The 17,919-nt window shown below is 35.9% G+C and overlaps 2 protein-coding genes across 10 annotated transcripts; one reads left to right on the top strand and one right to left on the bottom strand.

The window, feature by feature from the left end:
• Positions 1 to 7,354, top strand: LOC114185239 (chorismate synthase). Of its 7 annotated transcripts, none has more exons than XM_028072856.2 (11): positions 1 to 915; positions 1,019 to 1,117; positions 1,275 to 1,471; positions 1,662 to 1,855; positions 2,043 to 2,148; positions 2,276 to 2,586; positions 3,745 to 3,775; positions 3,920 to 4,134; positions 4,579 to 4,660; positions 4,775 to 6,346; positions 7,041 to 7,354. In XM_028072856.2, the coding sequence occupies exons 1-11, from the start codon at positions 854 to 856 to the stop codon at positions 7,184 to 7,186; spliced, it is 3,015 nt and encodes a 1,004-aa protein (XP_027928657.1). In that variant the 5' UTR covers positions 1 to 853; the 3' UTR covers positions 7,187 to 7,354. The 7 variants fall into 7 exon arrangements, with proteins under 7 accessions (XP_027928657.1, XP_085529383.1, XP_027928658.1 ...); XM_085673257.1 differs by having other exon boundaries at positions 2 to 307; positions 434 to 915; positions 3,745 to 4,134; positions 7,035 to 7,354; XM_028072857.2 differs by having other exon boundaries at positions 2 to 915; positions 3,986 to 4,134; positions 7,035 to 7,354.
• A 1,389-nt stretch (positions 7,355 to 8,743) lies between these two features.
• LOC114183930 (protein REVEILLE 3-like) lies at positions 8,744 to 15,013 on the bottom strand. 3 transcript variants are annotated; one of them, XM_028071125.1, is made up of 8 exons: positions 14,716 to 15,013; positions 14,345 to 14,402; positions 13,082 to 13,205; positions 12,603 to 12,782; positions 12,367 to 12,471; positions 10,708 to 10,817; positions 10,448 to 10,510; positions 8,744 to 9,283 (listed from the first exon to the last, which is right to left on the bottom strand). In XM_028071125.1, exons 1-8 carry the CDS (start codon positions 14,874 to 14,876, stop codon positions 9,185 to 9,187), a joined length of 900 nt encoding a protein of 299 aa, XP_027926926.1. In that variant the 5' UTR covers positions 14,877 to 15,013; the 3' UTR covers positions 8,744 to 9,184. The 3 variants fall into 3 exon arrangements, with proteins under 3 accessions (XP_027926926.1, XP_027926927.1, XP_027926928.1); XM_028071126.1 differs by having other exon boundaries at positions 10,448 to 10,507; XM_028071127.1 differs by having other exon boundaries at positions 12,603 to 12,728.
• Positions 15,014 to 17,919: the final 2,906 nt, after the last annotated feature.

The raw sequence follows: 17,919 nt of genomic DNA, 5'->3' as shown, positions 1-17,919 counted from the left end.
AATTATAACACCATAATAGTAACGATTTTCTCTCTCTCACTTCAAATCTCTTTCTCTTCTCGCTCACTCCCTCTTCCTCCTTTGCGATCCATCACTGCCATAACTCACCGAGATTTCGATTCCACGCTCTTTCGGTGATCGATTTTCTCCATAACCCTCGATCCACGCAGGTCCTCTGTAAAAATTCAAAACCCTAGTTTTTTCTTTTCATTTCTTTTTCATAGTTTCACGGCGGAGCTTTAGATTAGGCCCAAACCCTTCAATGGTTACGGTCCCTTTCGTTTTCCCTTGGAGCCAATTTTCTTGGGTATTCCACAAATTTTGAATTGAATTTCTTTTAACAATGAATCTGCGTTATGATTTTTGGGTGATGAACTGTATATATATTTCTCACGAAATTCATTGAAGAGGAGAGTGGTTTTCATCTTGTTAGGTGATGGGTATTGCGAATTTTTCACAAAGGAGGAAGCTTGGGAGGGTTTTGGATAGTGGGTCTTGTTGATTGAGTTGGATCAGTGGCTGGAATTTTGCCTGTGTATATTGGTTCTGAGTTCTTTGTTTTCTTGGCTTTCAAGATTTTCACATCATAGATTGAATAAGTAGGCGATGGATAAGCAGGAATTCACCTCGTGCTTACAGTAGGATAATAATATTTGAGGGTTATTACTTTTACCGTGTTTGATATTGGGAGCAAAAGAGTTTTTGGTTATATGGGCGAGCTTGCGTTACGAATTGTGTAAGTGATGATGGCCATTGACTAGTGCTCTTTGTGGTTGATACTTTGCATTGTAAATTGGTTGGAAATTATTTTCACCAACTTTGCGGAGAGAAATTCTTAGGTAGAGAGAACAAAATGAGCTTTGAAAGTGAAAAGCAGAACTTGTTGGATCAGGCTACTGATCAAGGATTGCCAAAGTAACCTTTCTTCTTTGATAATCTTGTTGCTTGTTATACATGATTTCCATCAAAATGAAAATAAGATGCGTGTTGTAACACTAATCTGTGGGTGGTGATTCAGGAAGATAAAAATTTCATACACGAGGGAATTTTTATTATCGGTGAGTGGATTGGATATATGCAGAGAGTTGCCTAGTGGGTTTGATCAATCGCTTTTAAGGTAAAGTTTTTGGTGCTGCATCATTTGTTTCTACTCGTGTGATGGAAGCAAGTCAATGAACTTGTGCAGGAATGCTGCGATTTTCTTTTCAGTTATTGTTTTCATCCCTTGCTTTTGTTGGTGATCTGTGTCCATTATCTATTTATTTTGAAAACAGTGAACTTGAAGATGTTTCTCAAGATAGACAAAGAAGTTCAGGCGGTTTGTCAATGCATAGCTTTAGACGTAATGACTATGGTTCGTCCCCTCCCACCAGAGGGGATAGCTTTCCACGGGGAATCCATGGAAAATGGGAGACTCGATCTTCTGGACGGTCTGATAAAGACAGTGATTCTCAATCTGAATGGGATTCAGGTTTTTATACTTGATCAGCAAAGAATAATCCTGTTTTTTTAATGGAAGAATCTTTAATTATGTACACAGTTAAACTGTTTGGACTGATGACGTTCTTGTCTATATCTAGGACTCATTGATTGGTGTGTTGAAGTAGAAGATTTTGTAAAAGGTTCTTTTTATCTATTTCGTTATCTATGTTTATTTGCAGATTCCGCAAAACGTTTTGGCAACCAGTCCCGTAGATCTTGGCAAGGTCCTGAGCATGATGGGCTTCTAGGTAGTGGTTCTTTTCCTCGGCCCTCTGGGTATACCCCTGGGTTGTCTGCTCCCAAACTTAAAGCTAATGACAACTATCAGCTAAATCGGTCTAGTGAGCCATATCATCCTCCACGTCCTTACAAGGTTAGTGGAAGTTGTTGTATGTCAGACAACTGTATTCTAGCTACATTGCAATATTAATTACTTCCGACATCTCGTTACTCTGAAGTATGATTATCATTTTTGTGGGAATGCCATGGATAATAATGAAATCATATTTTAATTTTATTAACTTCAATGCTTGTTATTTTTTGCTTTGGATGCTATCCAGGCACCTCACTCACGTAGGGAGACTAATGACTCCTATAATGATGAAACATTTGGTTCTTTGGAGTATACAAGTGAGGACAGGGCTGAAGAGGAAAGAAAAAGAAGAGGTAACTGTTCTTCTCTAGAAGATATTGTGGTTTTCAGTATGTGTTCTCATTATTTATGTCCTTAGAAGTTCTGTTTACCTTTGTTAAGTTCATGCTATTGAATTATTTATTAAATGGATTTTGCCAGCTTCTTTTGAATTGATGAGAAAGGAACAGCACAAAGCTTTCCAAGATAAGCATAAGTTGAACCCAGACAAGAATAACGAGGATTTTGACATAACTTCACTTGTTGAAGACGATGAGAAAAGGCTAGTTAATAGGAACAATGAGTCTGTGGAGCCTCATGTGACTGTAGCAGCTTTAAGCAATGATGAGAAATCTTCTTCCCTTTCACAGACTCTTTCAGCAGCTAGACCACTTGTACCTCCAGGATTTGCAAGTACAAAATTGGAACGTAATTTTGCTACCAAAACATCCGTTAGCACTCATTCAACAGAGGTAACTGGTTAGAGCTTTTGTAGCCTAGCTATTCTTAGCAGCTTCTATTTCAAATTTTAAGCAAAAAGATTAATTTCTTTATTTGTTGGATTAGGCATTTAACTTAGTTTTACTCGTAAATTTTAATTTTTGGTATCTTCTTTTTTAAATGTTATCTCTTTGGGTAGGGAATTTTTGTTTTTGTTACTGTTATGATAGAAAGTTGGTATGTCTTGTTTGAGAACCAAGTCCTTTATTATGTGATATTTTTAGATGGGAATCATAACTGCTCTACTGGCACAAAACTGTTAAAAATCACTAAAGGACTTTATTATTTCGAAGTTATAGTTAGAGTGTGGTTATAAAAATGTCCTGACTGTCTGAAGAGTGATGACATTTGTCTAATAAACTTAAATAGTTTGCAAGTGAATGATGGCTTTATTCAAGCCACTAGTTTCTTCCTTACTGGGAGTTTCAAGACACCAAAACTTAGATTCTGTCATTGCAGCCAACCTTAATTTGATGTTTTCTGGTTTGAATGTTGGTTTCATGTCTAATTATCAGTTAAAATACAAAATACTTTAGAGATTTCGAGATTTTTATAGAGCAATCTCCAATCAAGGAAGAGTGCATGGTACTGATCTGTAATTTGATTGTCCCTGATAACATTGTAAGAGAGGATACAAGATACTAGATTGGGATACACTGTTTAAAAGAACATTCTGCTGAAATTTTTAATGTCCGAGTACCAAACATCATTCAAATATTGTATAACCAGAAAGGTACACAAGTACAGTCTCTACCTTCATTGTTTAGCTCTCCGCCTCTTCCCTTCTTATTGGATGCTGAATCAATATGAAGGAGGATGTTGTAGAATTTTTCGCTGCATTTTTTCTTTCCTGCTGACTTACTTCTCTTCTTAAAGACTGAAAGTCTAGAACTTGAGAACACAGTTTAATATGAGAAGTTTAATTTCTCCCTAGATTTTTACTTAGCTGATCTCTAAAATTATATAATGTTATTTGTAAAACATGGCACGTGCGCAGCAAATGACTATAGTTCTTTTGCTTGCTATGTCACTTTGTCATTGACAAATGAAGTGTGCTTTATTATAATATGTACTATTATTCTTGACTCTTTTTTAATACATTTTTTTTTCTTATCCTAATGCTTGCATAGGCCGGACAACCTGCACCCGGTGATGCTGGAGGTAATAATGTATTCAGTATAAATTCTGACAATAAAGGAGAATTATCAACCAAGAAAATGGATAATGATCAAAAGAATCTTCAAAGCACAAATCTAAATATTTCAATTAGTCATGTGAAAGATAACATTTTAAATTTATCATCAGTTTTGGATATTCCCGACATTAAAATTGGAACGGGTGATCAATTGAGGAAGAGATCTGCTCTTTCAGAAGTCTTGGAAGCATCTCAACTTAATGCTGAAGTAAAAGGAAAGGAGGATGTGGGAGTTCTCAATCCAGACAATTCAAATTCTATCCTATACAAGCTTTTTGGTAATGCTTCAACAGTCGACGGTGACAAATCTACTAGTATTATTGAGGTAATTGTGGAACTTACTGAATTTCCTTTTAGTAATGTCAAGAACGTGTTAACTTATCATCTTCGTTCGACTATGTCTCGTGTCCTTGGGGTTATAAAAATAGATAAACCACATCTGGTGGATATTTGTGAAAAAGAGATACTTATTTGGTAATGCTTCAACCGTAGACAGTGACAAATATACTAGTATTATTGAGGTAATTGTGGAACTTACTGAATTTCCTTATAGAAATGTCAAGGACACGTTAACTTAGAATCTTGATCCAACTATTTCTTGTGTCCTTTAGGTTATAAAAATAGATAAACCAAAACTGGTGGATATTTTTGAAAAGTGAATACTTATCTTGCTTGACTCAAAATATAGTTGTTTGGACAAGCGTTTTGTTTTCTGCTTCTACAATGCAATTTTACTATGAGTTGATTAATTATGCTCTTGCTCTTATAGCAGCCTGATAATAAAGCTGATGTAACTTGGAGTCCACATGCCTTCCAATCTTCCAAGTTTGCTCATTGGTTTGTTGAAGAAGGTATACTGAAATAAAATGTTCGTTAGTGGTTTTAATGTTATTATGCTTTTTAAGTTTGTACTTTGTTACTCGATTCGAGTTTATTTTGTTTATTCCCTCCTCACCTTACTGCAGAAAAAAATCCAGTGGATGACATGACACAGAGGCCAAATGACTTGCTCTCACTTATTGTTGGTGGCGAAAAGGGGGGTTTGCAGACGTCTAATGTAGAAACAACCGGTCATATTGCATCTAATTTTTCTCTCCTAAATCCTGAACCAATTAGTGAACATATGGCATCAAATGCAGCGCATACTACTATTGACAACTCTCTGCAATTGTCCAAGAGTGATAAGCCTGAGGTTTCACCAGCAGTTCTTACCTGTGAAGATCTGGAACAGTCAATTTTATCACAAGTTAGTGAAAATGGATCATCACATCAGCAGCCTATTCAGGACAAAGATCTTGATGGAAAAACTGAGCAGTCTACTTCAATTGATAATCATGCATCCCTACACCTCCTTTCTTTGTTACAGAAAGGAACCTCACACAATGATATGGAACTATCATCTATTCTAGATTCTTCTACAAAAAAGGTTCCGAATTCTGATGGATTTACTACCAGCAATGTTCTTGATAATCCTGGAGAAGAAAATGCTGAAGTTTCCAACTCATCGAAGACATTGACACTAGAAACACTTTTTGGGTCAGCTTTTATGAAGGAGCTTCAATCAGTTGGAGCACCCCTTTCTGTTCAAAGGGGTTCAGTTGGATCTGCAGGGCCTAATGTTTCAGAGTCTCTTCTGTTTCCTTTCCCTACCTCAGACAATGTTCACCTTCCCACTGGTGAACATACACTGAACAGGCGTGGAAGTGGTGTCCTGCCACCAGAGCAAACACATCAACCCAAAACTAATAGATTTGATGAACAATGGTTGGGTTATTCTGATTCCCAGGGAGATGTTAATTCATCGTTGCTTCAGAGTGAATTTCCCAAAGCTAGTGGTTTCAAAGGGCCTCGTGATATTCACCTTCCAGAAGAAGATAACTTGATTACAGTTAGTGATCCTCTGCAAAACTTTTTATCTGCTGGAAATATAGTTAAAGCAGATATGTCCCAAGACACAACAGTTGACATTACCAGAAAACTGGCAGCTCTGAATCCTGCATTTAGGGATGACCGACTTGTTATGAGAAATCATGAAGGCCCAGCATACCCTCATGGTGGTCCTTATGATATGAGAGAACCTGGTATTTCTTATCAGAATCTTAATGTCCAACGATCTCAACAGATCCACCCTCAGTTAAATCATGGTGGCCCAATGTTTAATCAACTGGATTCTCATCCTCCTCATATTAGTTCTTATATGAGGCTTCCAAATCCTGAGGGCATGATTCATCATGACTCACCACCAAATCATCAATTCCCGGGAAATATGCTTCATCCTCCCTTCCATCAACCTAGTAGTGGACTACCGGGGTTTGATTCTCCTGTTCATCATTCTATGTTACAACAGATGCACATGCAAGGAAACCACCCCCCACCTCATCTTTTACGTGGATTCCCAAGGGGTGGACCTGTGCCTTCTCATCCCAACAATCCGATGACTGGCTTCATGCAGGAACCAAACCCAATGCAAGGCCAAGGCTTCCCATTTAATGGTCACCAGCATCCTTCTTTTGGTGGCCCTGGAATGCAATTACAAGGTAAAACATTTGATGTACATTACCATTGTATTTGCCTTTTGTATGATTACTGTGATTAACTTGAATGCATACAAAACTGCACAGTTGTACTTACTATTGTGCATTTCAATGATCATAGTTGATCTTGATTATAGTTTCTTCTGCTTTCCCATGTTTCATTCACCTTGATGGGTAGGTGTTTTAAGAGTTAGTTAATCACACTTTAGTATGTGACTCTGCCATGGGCATGTCACAGAAACATTGCACACGTACATGCATGTATCCACACTTTAAGTGTGTGTGTGTGTGTACACAGGACAGACACAATGCACGTATTCAGATACATTTATCTGTGGTTCATATTGTTGGTTTTGCTCTGGTCTGGTTTACACAGTTGCTTTTACTTTGTGAACAAAATACTTTTCTAGCCATGTATGCTATGTTTGGAGTGGTAGTGTTAATGGTAGCCTAATTCTGTTTCCCCGTTCACATTCAAAGCAACGAGTACTTCTATTTTTTCAAGGTGATACCACAATTTTTTGTTGCTTACAACCAAGCCAAACACACTATGGTGGAAAATATCATGCCTGATAGTGATTATTATTTTCTGTTTCGCGACTGCTGCCGGGTCACATGATAAATTTTAATCCATATTTTTTAGTCTCGATCTATTTTCAATTCCTGAAATACTTTTTGGCCATTTCATTAGCTCCAGATGTTGGTGGTGGAAGAAATCATCCAGAAGCACTTCAGAGGCTTTTTGAGATGGAGCTCAGGTCAAACCCAAAGTCAATCCATGCCTCAGGTCACAGCCAGGGGATGTATGGTCAAGAGCTAGACTTGGGTTTTGGGTATAGATAGGGTACTGTCCATCCTCGTTGATGTGTATACTAGATTGTATTCACCTAATGTTGTGCCGATCTACCTTCTACATGGAAGTTGGGTTTCATATGATGCTTTTCTTTGGAAAAAATTAGCTATTCTGTAATTAATGATTTTTCAACAATTTACATTTTACTGGGATTTCAATTTGCTGTCTTCCTTTTGTTAACATATCAAAGTGCTTCCAACATTGGTTTTGGAACAAAGACTAATGCTGTATTCAGGAGGAAGAAAAAGGCTATTTCAAGTTTTGGGATATTAATGGCTCCATAGGTGGAAGAAAAATTGTTAGGTAGCAGAGTCTGCTTGCGTTTTTGTGGTATGAAGATTTTACGATTCTTTCATATTTTGCTTAATGGGATAAGAGAACCGAAAAATAAAGAAAGAAATTAGGGATATTGATGAATGATCCAAGCAAAAATTAATAGAAAATAGAGATTAGCTGATTAATAAGGAACTAACAGTTTGAAAAATTCTTTCCTTGAATCTTTTGTTCAGAACATGTTTGTATGATCTCTTTCATCTAAGCTGAAAAAGGCTGTTCATTTTAAAATAATTTATAAAATCTTTAGATATCACTCATGCTTAATTCTATGACATAAGACAAATTTTAGAGGTAAAAAGTAGGGAGTCTTGTAAAAAATGGTTTTGAATCCGATTTTTCAATGATACGTTAATGACACAAGTGTGTCATCTAAACGGATAAGTTGGAAATACTGTAATATATAACTTCTGCAATTCCCTACATTTTCAATTTCAGGGTTTTAGGGTCTTTGCTACCTTCATTGTATGTATATAACACAACTTTGTTAAGAAAAGAAACGTAAGTCAGTTTATTTTAAGCATATCAGTCAAATTCTCGTAAATAAAGGAATAAAGGACTACAAGGATGATTTTTTGAGACTGAACAAATACTATTTCATTTCAGAATACTGTTTTTGCACCTTTGTAAGAAAAAAAATACATGGAGGTGCCAACAAACTTACATCCGGTTCAATGATCCAATCTTCTATTGTTAATGTGAAAAGAAGAAAAAAGTTCCCATCTTAGATGCATATTTTAAAAAAATCATAAGCTTTTCTTTTGTTGATAAAAAAAAGTATAAACTTGCACAATTATATGTTATTCATGGTTTTAAATTGTGGTGGTCCCTAATGGTATTTGCAATCGTGATATTACTGTTGTGAAACTTTCACAATTGCGAAGTAATTTTCAATCACAGGAAGTATACACAATGAAGTTACAACAGTTTCTCAATGTAATGTATTCTATTTCATTTTCATAAAAAACATAACAGATATTGTTGTCAGTCTTCTATTCCAACTAAAAAGTTTTGATGTTCGAACGAATATGATTTTGCGAGTGAGATATCAGAAGGGAGAGTGAGATATCAGAAACATCTCATAATGATGAGTTGAAGAGTGTGGCTATAATGTAAACATAGTTTTAAAAAATATACAAAAAAAAGGTAATATCAGAAGTGATTATTAATTTTTACTATCTGTGGACACGTAATTTCACATAACAACAACAATCCACATCACAACAAGCACAATGGCAATTCAGAAGCATAATGCTGTTTATTGGTTTATATACAACATGGCAACACTTCCTAAGTAATAATACTTCTCTTATATGCTTAATTTGTATAAAGAAGGTTTTAAATTACACACACAAGCTCTCAATGTTCTCTGTACAGTACAGCCTCCAAAGGTTACCTCAACAAGATTCTCTCATTATCCTGCATTCCTAGGACAACCATCTTTGTAAGATGCATACAAACCCAAATGACAGTAAATTACATGCACATGCAACTATCTGCACTTTACAAAATGTTAGTAGAACGTGTAATCCTTGCTCCTCATGTGTGTCCAATATTTCACCATTTGGAGTTATATCGGTAGCTGAGAGGGAAGCTTATTTTGTTTTAAGAAAATATTTAAAATCTGTGTTCAGGCACAAACCACTGCTACCACCTTAAGCAGATAAGATAACACTCTCTGATCTGTCCGTTAAAGATGGCCGAGATGATTTTTTTCTCTCCGAGTTAGCATTGTACAATGACAGCATCCTTCTCTGCATTAATTCCAAATGTTTGGTCAAAAAAGTGAATCTTTGAGTATATATTTTGATGTCATATTATGTTAAGTAAAATTCAATAAATCATCAGCAAAAATGATAGGAGAATGAATACTTCTGGCAGAAAAAAAAGAACACATGGAATGGAGAGAACTCCTTTATTGGAAAGGAACCTGAATAGGAAAAAAAGGAGGCTCTCTTACTCAGTTCTCTCTGAAATACAATTTCTTGAATTTCTTTTCTCAATTGTTAGCACTTGTATATCTAACATTTAAGTAAAAAACTTGGATATAGTTCCTAAGTGATGTTAGAGTTGCTCTTCAATTAAAATTGAAATTTCACCTCAGCAATCAGTGTAGTAAAAGTATGAACCAACAAATTATGTATATTAGTGAAACTCTAATTCTGATAACACCACCTAAAGAACTTTTCTAAGTTTCTTATCTTTTATCTAATTAAGTCTCTTCGCTGCCACTACTCTGTATTTTATCATTGAACCCTATCACAGAACATGGGTATAAACTGGGTAGAAGAAAAACTATTCCAACTATTTAAGGAAAATTTATAGGGTGCCCTTAGGACACTAGTTGTGAAAACAGAAGTAATTAAAATTTTGAAATGCAAAAATCATTCAAACTTACTTTCAAGTAATTTAGAGCATTTGATATAGTTTATTAAATACTGCTTCAAGATATTATTGGACAGAGTAATCCATCTTCCATTTACAATATCAGAAATGGGTTTGAATGAAAGTGCTTATTTTATTATGGTCAGCTTTAAAACAATGTTGCATTGTTGACATTCAACACTAAACTATAGGCACACATAATCAAAATAATTGAGCCTTTTGTTTTAATCAAAGAAAAGCATCCAATATAAAAAAACAAAGATCAATTTTGAATCATAAGCCCTATCAAAGATCCTTGCACTCTGTAGTTTCCAGCAACAAAATATCTAGATTGCAAAATAACTTTTTTGATTACATTAACATAATCCCACAGTTGAAAACATCCTCTTATAACAAGCATCATAATATCCAATAAATGAAGTAGAAGATCAAGAGATGAAAAGGTATCCAAATAGATTCATGTGTGCAAAAAGTAATAGACTGACCAAAAGGTACCAAGGAATGAGATGCAGAACTTTAGGAAGAAAACTTACTTCATTCTCAAACTCAGGACTTCTTAAATTGGTGGAGAGGTTTCTCATCAACAGCAACACCTGCTAAAGAGAAAAACGCCATATAAATCTGCTACATTGGCCTATTAATTTAAGCTATAAACAGTAGACTTCCCTATGAATTGTAGTCTGATAGCTCAAACCTTGGATACTCACTCACCAAGACACCATAAGAAAGGAGAAAAAAAAAAAAAAACTAATGATATGGGTCCAAAAAAATTAAAAGGCTCGTTGTGACTTACGGTTTTCACATTTATTGGGTCCATCTGTTGCAGTGTTTGTAAATGATTGGTCACATTAGGATCGAACACACTTCCAATGAAGCTATATACTTGTGCAAAATCTGGCATTGCTGTTTAATAGCACAGGTGAACTTGTCAAACAAAGCATGAAAAAAAAAACGCATGAGCAAAGTAATTAAAAAGATTATGAACACTGGAAGGAAACACCAGGCATCTTGCATGCCACACACAGCATGATGAACTTAATAGTAGTACTTGAACAGTTGTAAATAAATATAACAACTACTACAGTATTGATGTTTGAAAGATTGACATTACATATTGGAATGTGCTGCTTATTCATCATGCAGTAAACTAAGAATGGACGGACACACCTCATAAATGGTGTGTCCCTTGTCAGACACTTGTATTGGACACTGACACGCGTACAATACTTGTACGACAGATGTACCAAAGTATTCAACTTGAAAGATATTTTTTTGTCTTTGACATGATTTTCAAATGGCTCCAACCCAACACAATGTTAATAGCCACAAATCTAATAATTTTTTAAAAATTCCATAAACTTGTAATACATAAGTTTCACTTATGATTATAGAAATAAGGAACAAATCTTATATGATTATTACTTTTCGCTTTTTGGATTGTAGATAGATAAATTATATTTATTTTTGTATTAGCTGACAATGTGTTTAGATTATTATATTTGAATAATCTTGTTTATAGATAATTTTGAGATGTAAATACATACTGATCTAATATGTAGATCTGTGTCTCCGTGTCCTACATTTTAGAAACTAGATGTGTCGAAGTGTGCGTGTCCATATTGGGACTTGTGTCCATGTCACTATCCATGCTACATATTACACTCTTACTTTTGTAGGTGTTGCATTAAATAAATGCTTCGAGCTTATTAAATACATAAAATGCATGAGCTAGATTCTGATTTCTGAGGGTCGTGTTCCAACTTCTTAATAATCAACCCCAAACCAACTCTTACTTCAGTATTTTATTTTATGTGAACTGAGGTACTGGTGTAAAATATTTACCCTTTTGCTTACATTCCCCTATCCAAGTAGTTGTTTTATGGTCTTCTATTTAGTTTCTTTCTAGATCCTTCTGGGTTGTTTCTATGTTTTTTTGGCCGTGGTCTGCATGGTTCTTTCTTAGAATACTCTTTCCCAATGAACAAATGGAAACTTGAAAGATACTTTATCTTAATTTTTCTTTTTACTTCCAAGGCCTGTTTCCTACAAACTGCCATTACTTAAATCTGTTAATTGAAGTACAATCCCCAACAAGTCATAGTAAAAAACGGATATATTGAATAAAAACGGTCTCTTTGGATATACTTCTCTATAAATACTTCTAAGAGAAGAAACTAAGAAAACAGATCAAATCAGTTTCTCCATAAACTAAAAATAGCTCATACACAAATTACTTTGTGAAAGTTCTCATGATAGCTTTTCTAAAAGATTATTTTAATTTACACAAAAACTAATTTTAGCCTATAAAGAAATCTATTTCATTTTTATCTTATTTTCTTCTCCTAAAAACCTATCCAAACATACCTATATATACTCATAAAAGTTTGTCACAATCCAAATGAATATATCAGGTTGCATCAAATTAAGATTTGAAAAAAAAACGCATTCCTACCTTTAATTGGCTGGCCTTGGTCACCCTGATCTGTTTGTTTGCTCTCACTACTACTGCTGTAGCAGTAATTGAAGGGGTTGATTTTTTGATTCAATACCATATGATCTAACCATAAAAGTGAAAATTCATGTTAACATAAATTTCAACATATCTAAATTTGTCAAATAATACATAAAAAAGGTACGTACAGACATAATTTAAGATTTTAAAAAAACATAGTTCAGGCTAAGGAAAACCTTTTGTCACTTTAGAAAGAAGACCAGCTTGTGGCGTAAGATTATAACCCCAAGATGGCAATGGCACACTGCTAACTGCAGGTCTAAGCACAGGTGATGAGTCTGGCCTATAAATGAATGATGATTCTGACAAGGCAGATGAAGATTGCAAAGGCTTCGTAACTTTGGATATAGTGAGAGCTGATAAAATGCAAACAATAAAAGACTTATTCATGCATTGATTATGACCCTGTTTGAACAGATTTCTCAGCAAGCACTCAAAACAGATAAAATAAATCAAACTTCTTTCATAAGTTAAAATCAACTTTGTACTTAGAAACTACCTCATTCAACTTCTCCCCAAAAGTTAATTTTAACTTACGGAAGAAACTTAACTCATTTACTTTTTATATTTTTTTTCTTCTATAAATGTTTGGTGAAAGTTTATTCAAACAAGACCTAAGGTCACATGTACTTGAAATGAAGTTGGTCACACTAACCATTTTTAGAAGCCTTTTGTGGGTATGGATGAGCAGCTTTTCTTTTCGGACGAGGGGGAGGTACATGTTCACTTGTTCCATTCTTCTGAACTTTCATGAAATACTTCTGTGCATGACTTCTTATCTTCCAAAAAGAGGAAGGGAAGAAAAAATTCAATTCAGAAGTGTTGAATATTTGAACAAGTCTAATCTCAACACTCAGCAGATGTAGCACATATATACATAGATTGCAAAAGGAGTACAAGAGAAGATTCAGATGTCAAGTTCAGACTAGGAGAACCTGTCCTACTTTTCAGAATACATCAAAAAACAGTTTTTACAAGATTTTCTCTTTCTTTGTATCTGATCGTAGATAAAAAGCTACACATTATACGTGTGTAGTCTTTCCTACACGTATACAGTGTAACTTTTCTATTTCCTACTATAGTAAATAGAAAAACTATATTATATACGTGTATTTCACTATGAGATGATGAACATCTCACATCCCCTGCCCCTAGGAATGTAAAGAAAAATACAGATGAGTAGATTGTATTCAATTTAAAAATGCTTCTAAGAAGATGTAAGTATTGATTTGGTGGAGGAAAAAGTTAAATTAGCTTTCTAATAATGGTTGAAATTTCTTAAACGGTGATCGGAGCAGTAGATTAAAAGTGGATCAAAATATCATTATCCTTTCTTAAACGCCAAACTTATGTCTGAGATTTCAATTAGCTATTTTATGGAAACTATCATGTCAACCTTTACTCATTTTAATATATATATCTTCTTGTGTGTGTGTGTGAAGATCAATTTAGAGGTGGAAAAAATCACTAAAGTGGTAAAGGTTCTCTTAACAAAGCTTTATCCATAAGTTCAGGCAGGAATCAAACTCATGTTAGTATATATAAGAAACGTGATCACCTACCAGCTATGCTTGACCTTTAACTGACAATTTCTTGAGGACGAGCGCTAGAACCACTGGAACACATTTATTTTACTGATTGTTAGAATTTATTGAAAAGTATAAAATTATAATGAAGGCTTATAAAATAAGATGTGTGTCCAATAAAACTTTATGAGTTCAAATGAATTTAAATAAATAGAAGAGTGTGCACCAATATTCTCATTTTCTGAGGCAATCTTGAAGCTATTAGTGTCACTAATACTGAATAGTTACCCCAAATGCCAAATATGGGAATGAAAACAATGTGCAACAACTAATAAATGTCCAATTGTAAAGTTTCAAGCACACAAACGTTGTTCTCACTAGAGTAAAAATACCTGGATAACTGTTTTTGAACCCACAAATGCTTCAATCTTCTTCCAGTCACGGTCGAATCTGAAATCAGTAAAGAGAAAACCATAAGAAAAATTATGCAAAAAACAAAATTGAATTTTTTTAGACACCCCAACTGAAAAAGGAACCCAGAGCACAACCCAAAAACCAAAAGGGTCTCCACTACAGCAAAAATCACAAGCACAAAATCCTTGCACAAACAGAACCTAAAATCAACTCATCATGCATAACAAAACCCAACACAGCATCCAAACAAGTCCTAAACTGTATCACAATTTGAATTTTGAGAGCAAATAGAAACTTCAACACCATGAATGAATCATATAAGTTACAGAGAAAAAAAAAAAAGACTTACAAGTGAAGAGCTTCGAGAAACTTGTCATGCTCGTGGTCCGTCCAGTTCTCTCTGGACTTGGTAATGGTGTAAGGCTTCCGAACCTTCTTGTTGGGATCCTCCATGTTGAAGGGGTCGAAGAAGGGAAAAGTTTGAGGGGGGTTTGAGTTGAGGGACACCATTAATGACACTAACACTGTGTTCAACAACCTCTTTAGTTGTGAAGTGTTGTTGGTGTTGGTGCTGCTACTAGTTGTTGGTAACTTAGCTTAGAGAAGTTGAGTGGGAAGAATGAGAGGCAGTGATTTTAACTTTGATTTTTTTCCACAAGTTATTGGAAGCAACCTTTATATAGAGACACACAAACATGGTAGTAAGACATGTGGCAACAGTTAGTGGGCTGTTATTCTTTCTCAGAAAATAACGTTTGAGGTTCACCCGAAAACAAGCTTTTTTTTTTTTTTTTTTTTTTTTTTTTTTTTTTCTTTTACACAAATGTATATGCACTCCATAAAACGACAGAACTTTGTGCGATTGTTTACTTGTCATTGCTGGTATTTTTTCAGTTAAAAGTTTACTTTTATCTTAAATACTTTAGCACAGTAATTTTTAATGTTTTTTTTAAGTCACACTTTAATTTTCTCCTAGAGTTTAAGGACCTATCTTAGTTAATTGGGCCTAAAGCTGGTCCATAGAGCGTCCAAAATCCCTAAATCAGCCTAAGCCTCTCATTTATGCCCACCTTGAAAGATCAGTGCCTTTACTCTCTTCTTGTTCCCTCAATAGAAGCTATGCTAAAGTTCGCCGCTGCTCCATGTCAAGCAAGTCCAACTTCATTCTCGTCCACGTAAGTTGGTTCCTAACTCATACTCTTCCTCTCTGGTTTGGCTTTTCGTGGTTACAGGTAGGGTTCACTGTAGTAATCCGTATTCCATCTATGCTAGTGTTCCCAACTCGCGAATCTGCTCCAGGAGCTGTCGTACTCATTTGCGTAGGTGTCAGGATATTCTGCTAACATTTTTTCAGGCAAGGGAAGTTAGAGTTTCACGTTTTAAGTCATATTTGCCTGTTGTAGCCTCGTTTTCGTGTTTAAAATGTTTGGGTGCTATTGTAATTTCTTGTAATATTGATAAATGTCGATTGGGTCTTGAATGCTTGGCTGTTGCACGAGTGAACAATGGTGAGCACTGGTTTTCTCGCCCAAGTGAGCGTGTCTCGCTTAGGCGAGACTAACAGAGGCTCGTCCAGGTTTTCTGCTCGAGTTGTCGTTCAGGGACGAGTCTTCGTTTTGAGCGAGGTGTAGTCTCGCTAAGGTAAAGAGGTCTCGCTTAAGTTAGAAATCGCAGAAAACCACTGTTCCCACTTCTCGAGCTCTTGCCTAAGCGAAGAGAGCTCGCCTGAGCGAGGCCTTTTAGCCTGAGCGAGAACAGGGCGAGGATGTGCTCAGGTGCTGTTTTCTCCTCTGTTCTTGGATGATTGTCACATGATTGGTTGGATTACTATGTTGAAGCATGAATTGAGTGATTTTGCATGTATTCAATGGTTTATGAGCTGGAAATGATGAGTTTGGTATAATCTTGGTATGGAACATGAATGGATGGTTGGTTACAAATGTTGGCATGGAATTGGTATGCATGATAACTTTATGTTTGGTTGGTGAGACGTGATTTTGGGTGGTTTAGGATGTAATTCCATGAATCTCTAGGTGAGTTCTCATGGTGGTGCCTCATTGGTCAGGATGTAATTCCATGATGGTTTCGTGGTGGTGCCTCATGGTCAGGACGTAATTCCATGACCCCTGTTAGTGGGAGCTCATGGTGATGTCTCATGATTAGGACGTAATTCCATGAAGGTTCGTGGTGGTGCCTCATTATATAATTTAGTAAGGATTCAAGTAAGGATTGCATCCTAACACTCTAAAGAGTCAGTTAGTCTCACGTAGAGCGTACTGACTTGAGTGGTGAGAGTAGCAAGAGATCCTAGTCTTTGGCAGGATAATGACCTTATATGTTTGAAGGCTAACCTTGTGAGTGGTAGGGTGAAACCCATTGGCAATTGGCTCTGTAGGGCAGTAGAGGCCACCACTAGCGTAAACATCTAGTGAATCCGACTTATTATATGTATCTGGATAATCGTGTCTTGAGTCTTAGTGTATTGCTTGTCGGTCACTATATGCTTGGTGGATTTATGTACACTTGACTTTTAAATGGTATGTTCAATTGCATGATAAAAACATTTTTACTCTAGCTTACCCTTTTTGTTTGTTTGTATGTTCTATGTGTGGTTTTCCTCATTTTGCGATGATCATCAATTTTATTTATGTGAGCAGATGTGAGAACTCCTCGTGGACATCATGGTGATGGAGATTCTGCTGCTTAGCTTGTCTTAGGTCGGACCCTCTTATCTTCGAGTTTTCCTTTAGGGCTATAGCCCATGTGTTACTTTGCTCCTTGAGCATATACTTTGGATACTATTAAACTTTTTATCTTGTCTTGTTAAATGACATCGTGGTGTGCCTTAGTATTTCACTCTACGTGTCTTGGATAACAGTAAGGAGTGAAATTATACTCCGCAACTTTGCTCTTTATATTATCCTGTGTTATGTTTCATTTAATTAAGCTTGTTTATTAAATGGGACGTTACATTTATGATATCAGAGCAGTCATTTCTTAGAGTTTGTGGACTTGTGTGTGTGCTTAGCTTTCATTGTGTCTTCCTAGTGTTGTTAGCTAAGTTTCTTGTCTAATCAAGTCTGATTGATGGTTTTTTCTGTATGCCCAGTGATATGGCACATTCTCGTAGAAATCCTCAATCTTCTCAGGACGACGCACCAGACATCGCTAGGGCGATAGAAGCTATGGTGGCAGCTCTGACTCAGCAGAGTAATGGAATGATGCAACAACATGAGGCGTCAATGTTGTGCCAGCCAACATCATTGGAGCAACAACAATTAGTGATGCAGCAGATGGAGGCTAAAAGAGTCGTTGTTGAGGATGCTCACAGACAACACATGGAGGCCCTCCGCCAATTGGAGGAGAACAGGACAACTGCCCCTGTCTACGACCCTAAGCCACAACCTCCAGTCCAGGAGTGGAGTTCAGAGGACTTTTTGAAGCACCACCCGGTGAAATTCAACGACAAGACTAGTTCTGATGCCGCAGACCAATGTTGAAGGATATGGAGAGGATCTTTGATGCAAGGTGTGTCCTACAAAAAACATGTTGG

The sequence above is a fragment of the Vigna unguiculata genome, chromosome 5, assembly GCF_037176805.1.
Source record: "Vigna unguiculata cultivar grain cowpea cultivar isolate G323 ecotype 2 chromosome 5, ASM3717680v1, whole genome shotgun sequence".
NCBI lineage: Eukaryota > Viridiplantae > Streptophyta > Magnoliopsida > Fabales > Fabaceae > Vigna > Vigna unguiculata.
Note: the sequence above shows the minus strand (reverse complement) of the source record. Positions and strands in the feature narration are given on the sequence as shown.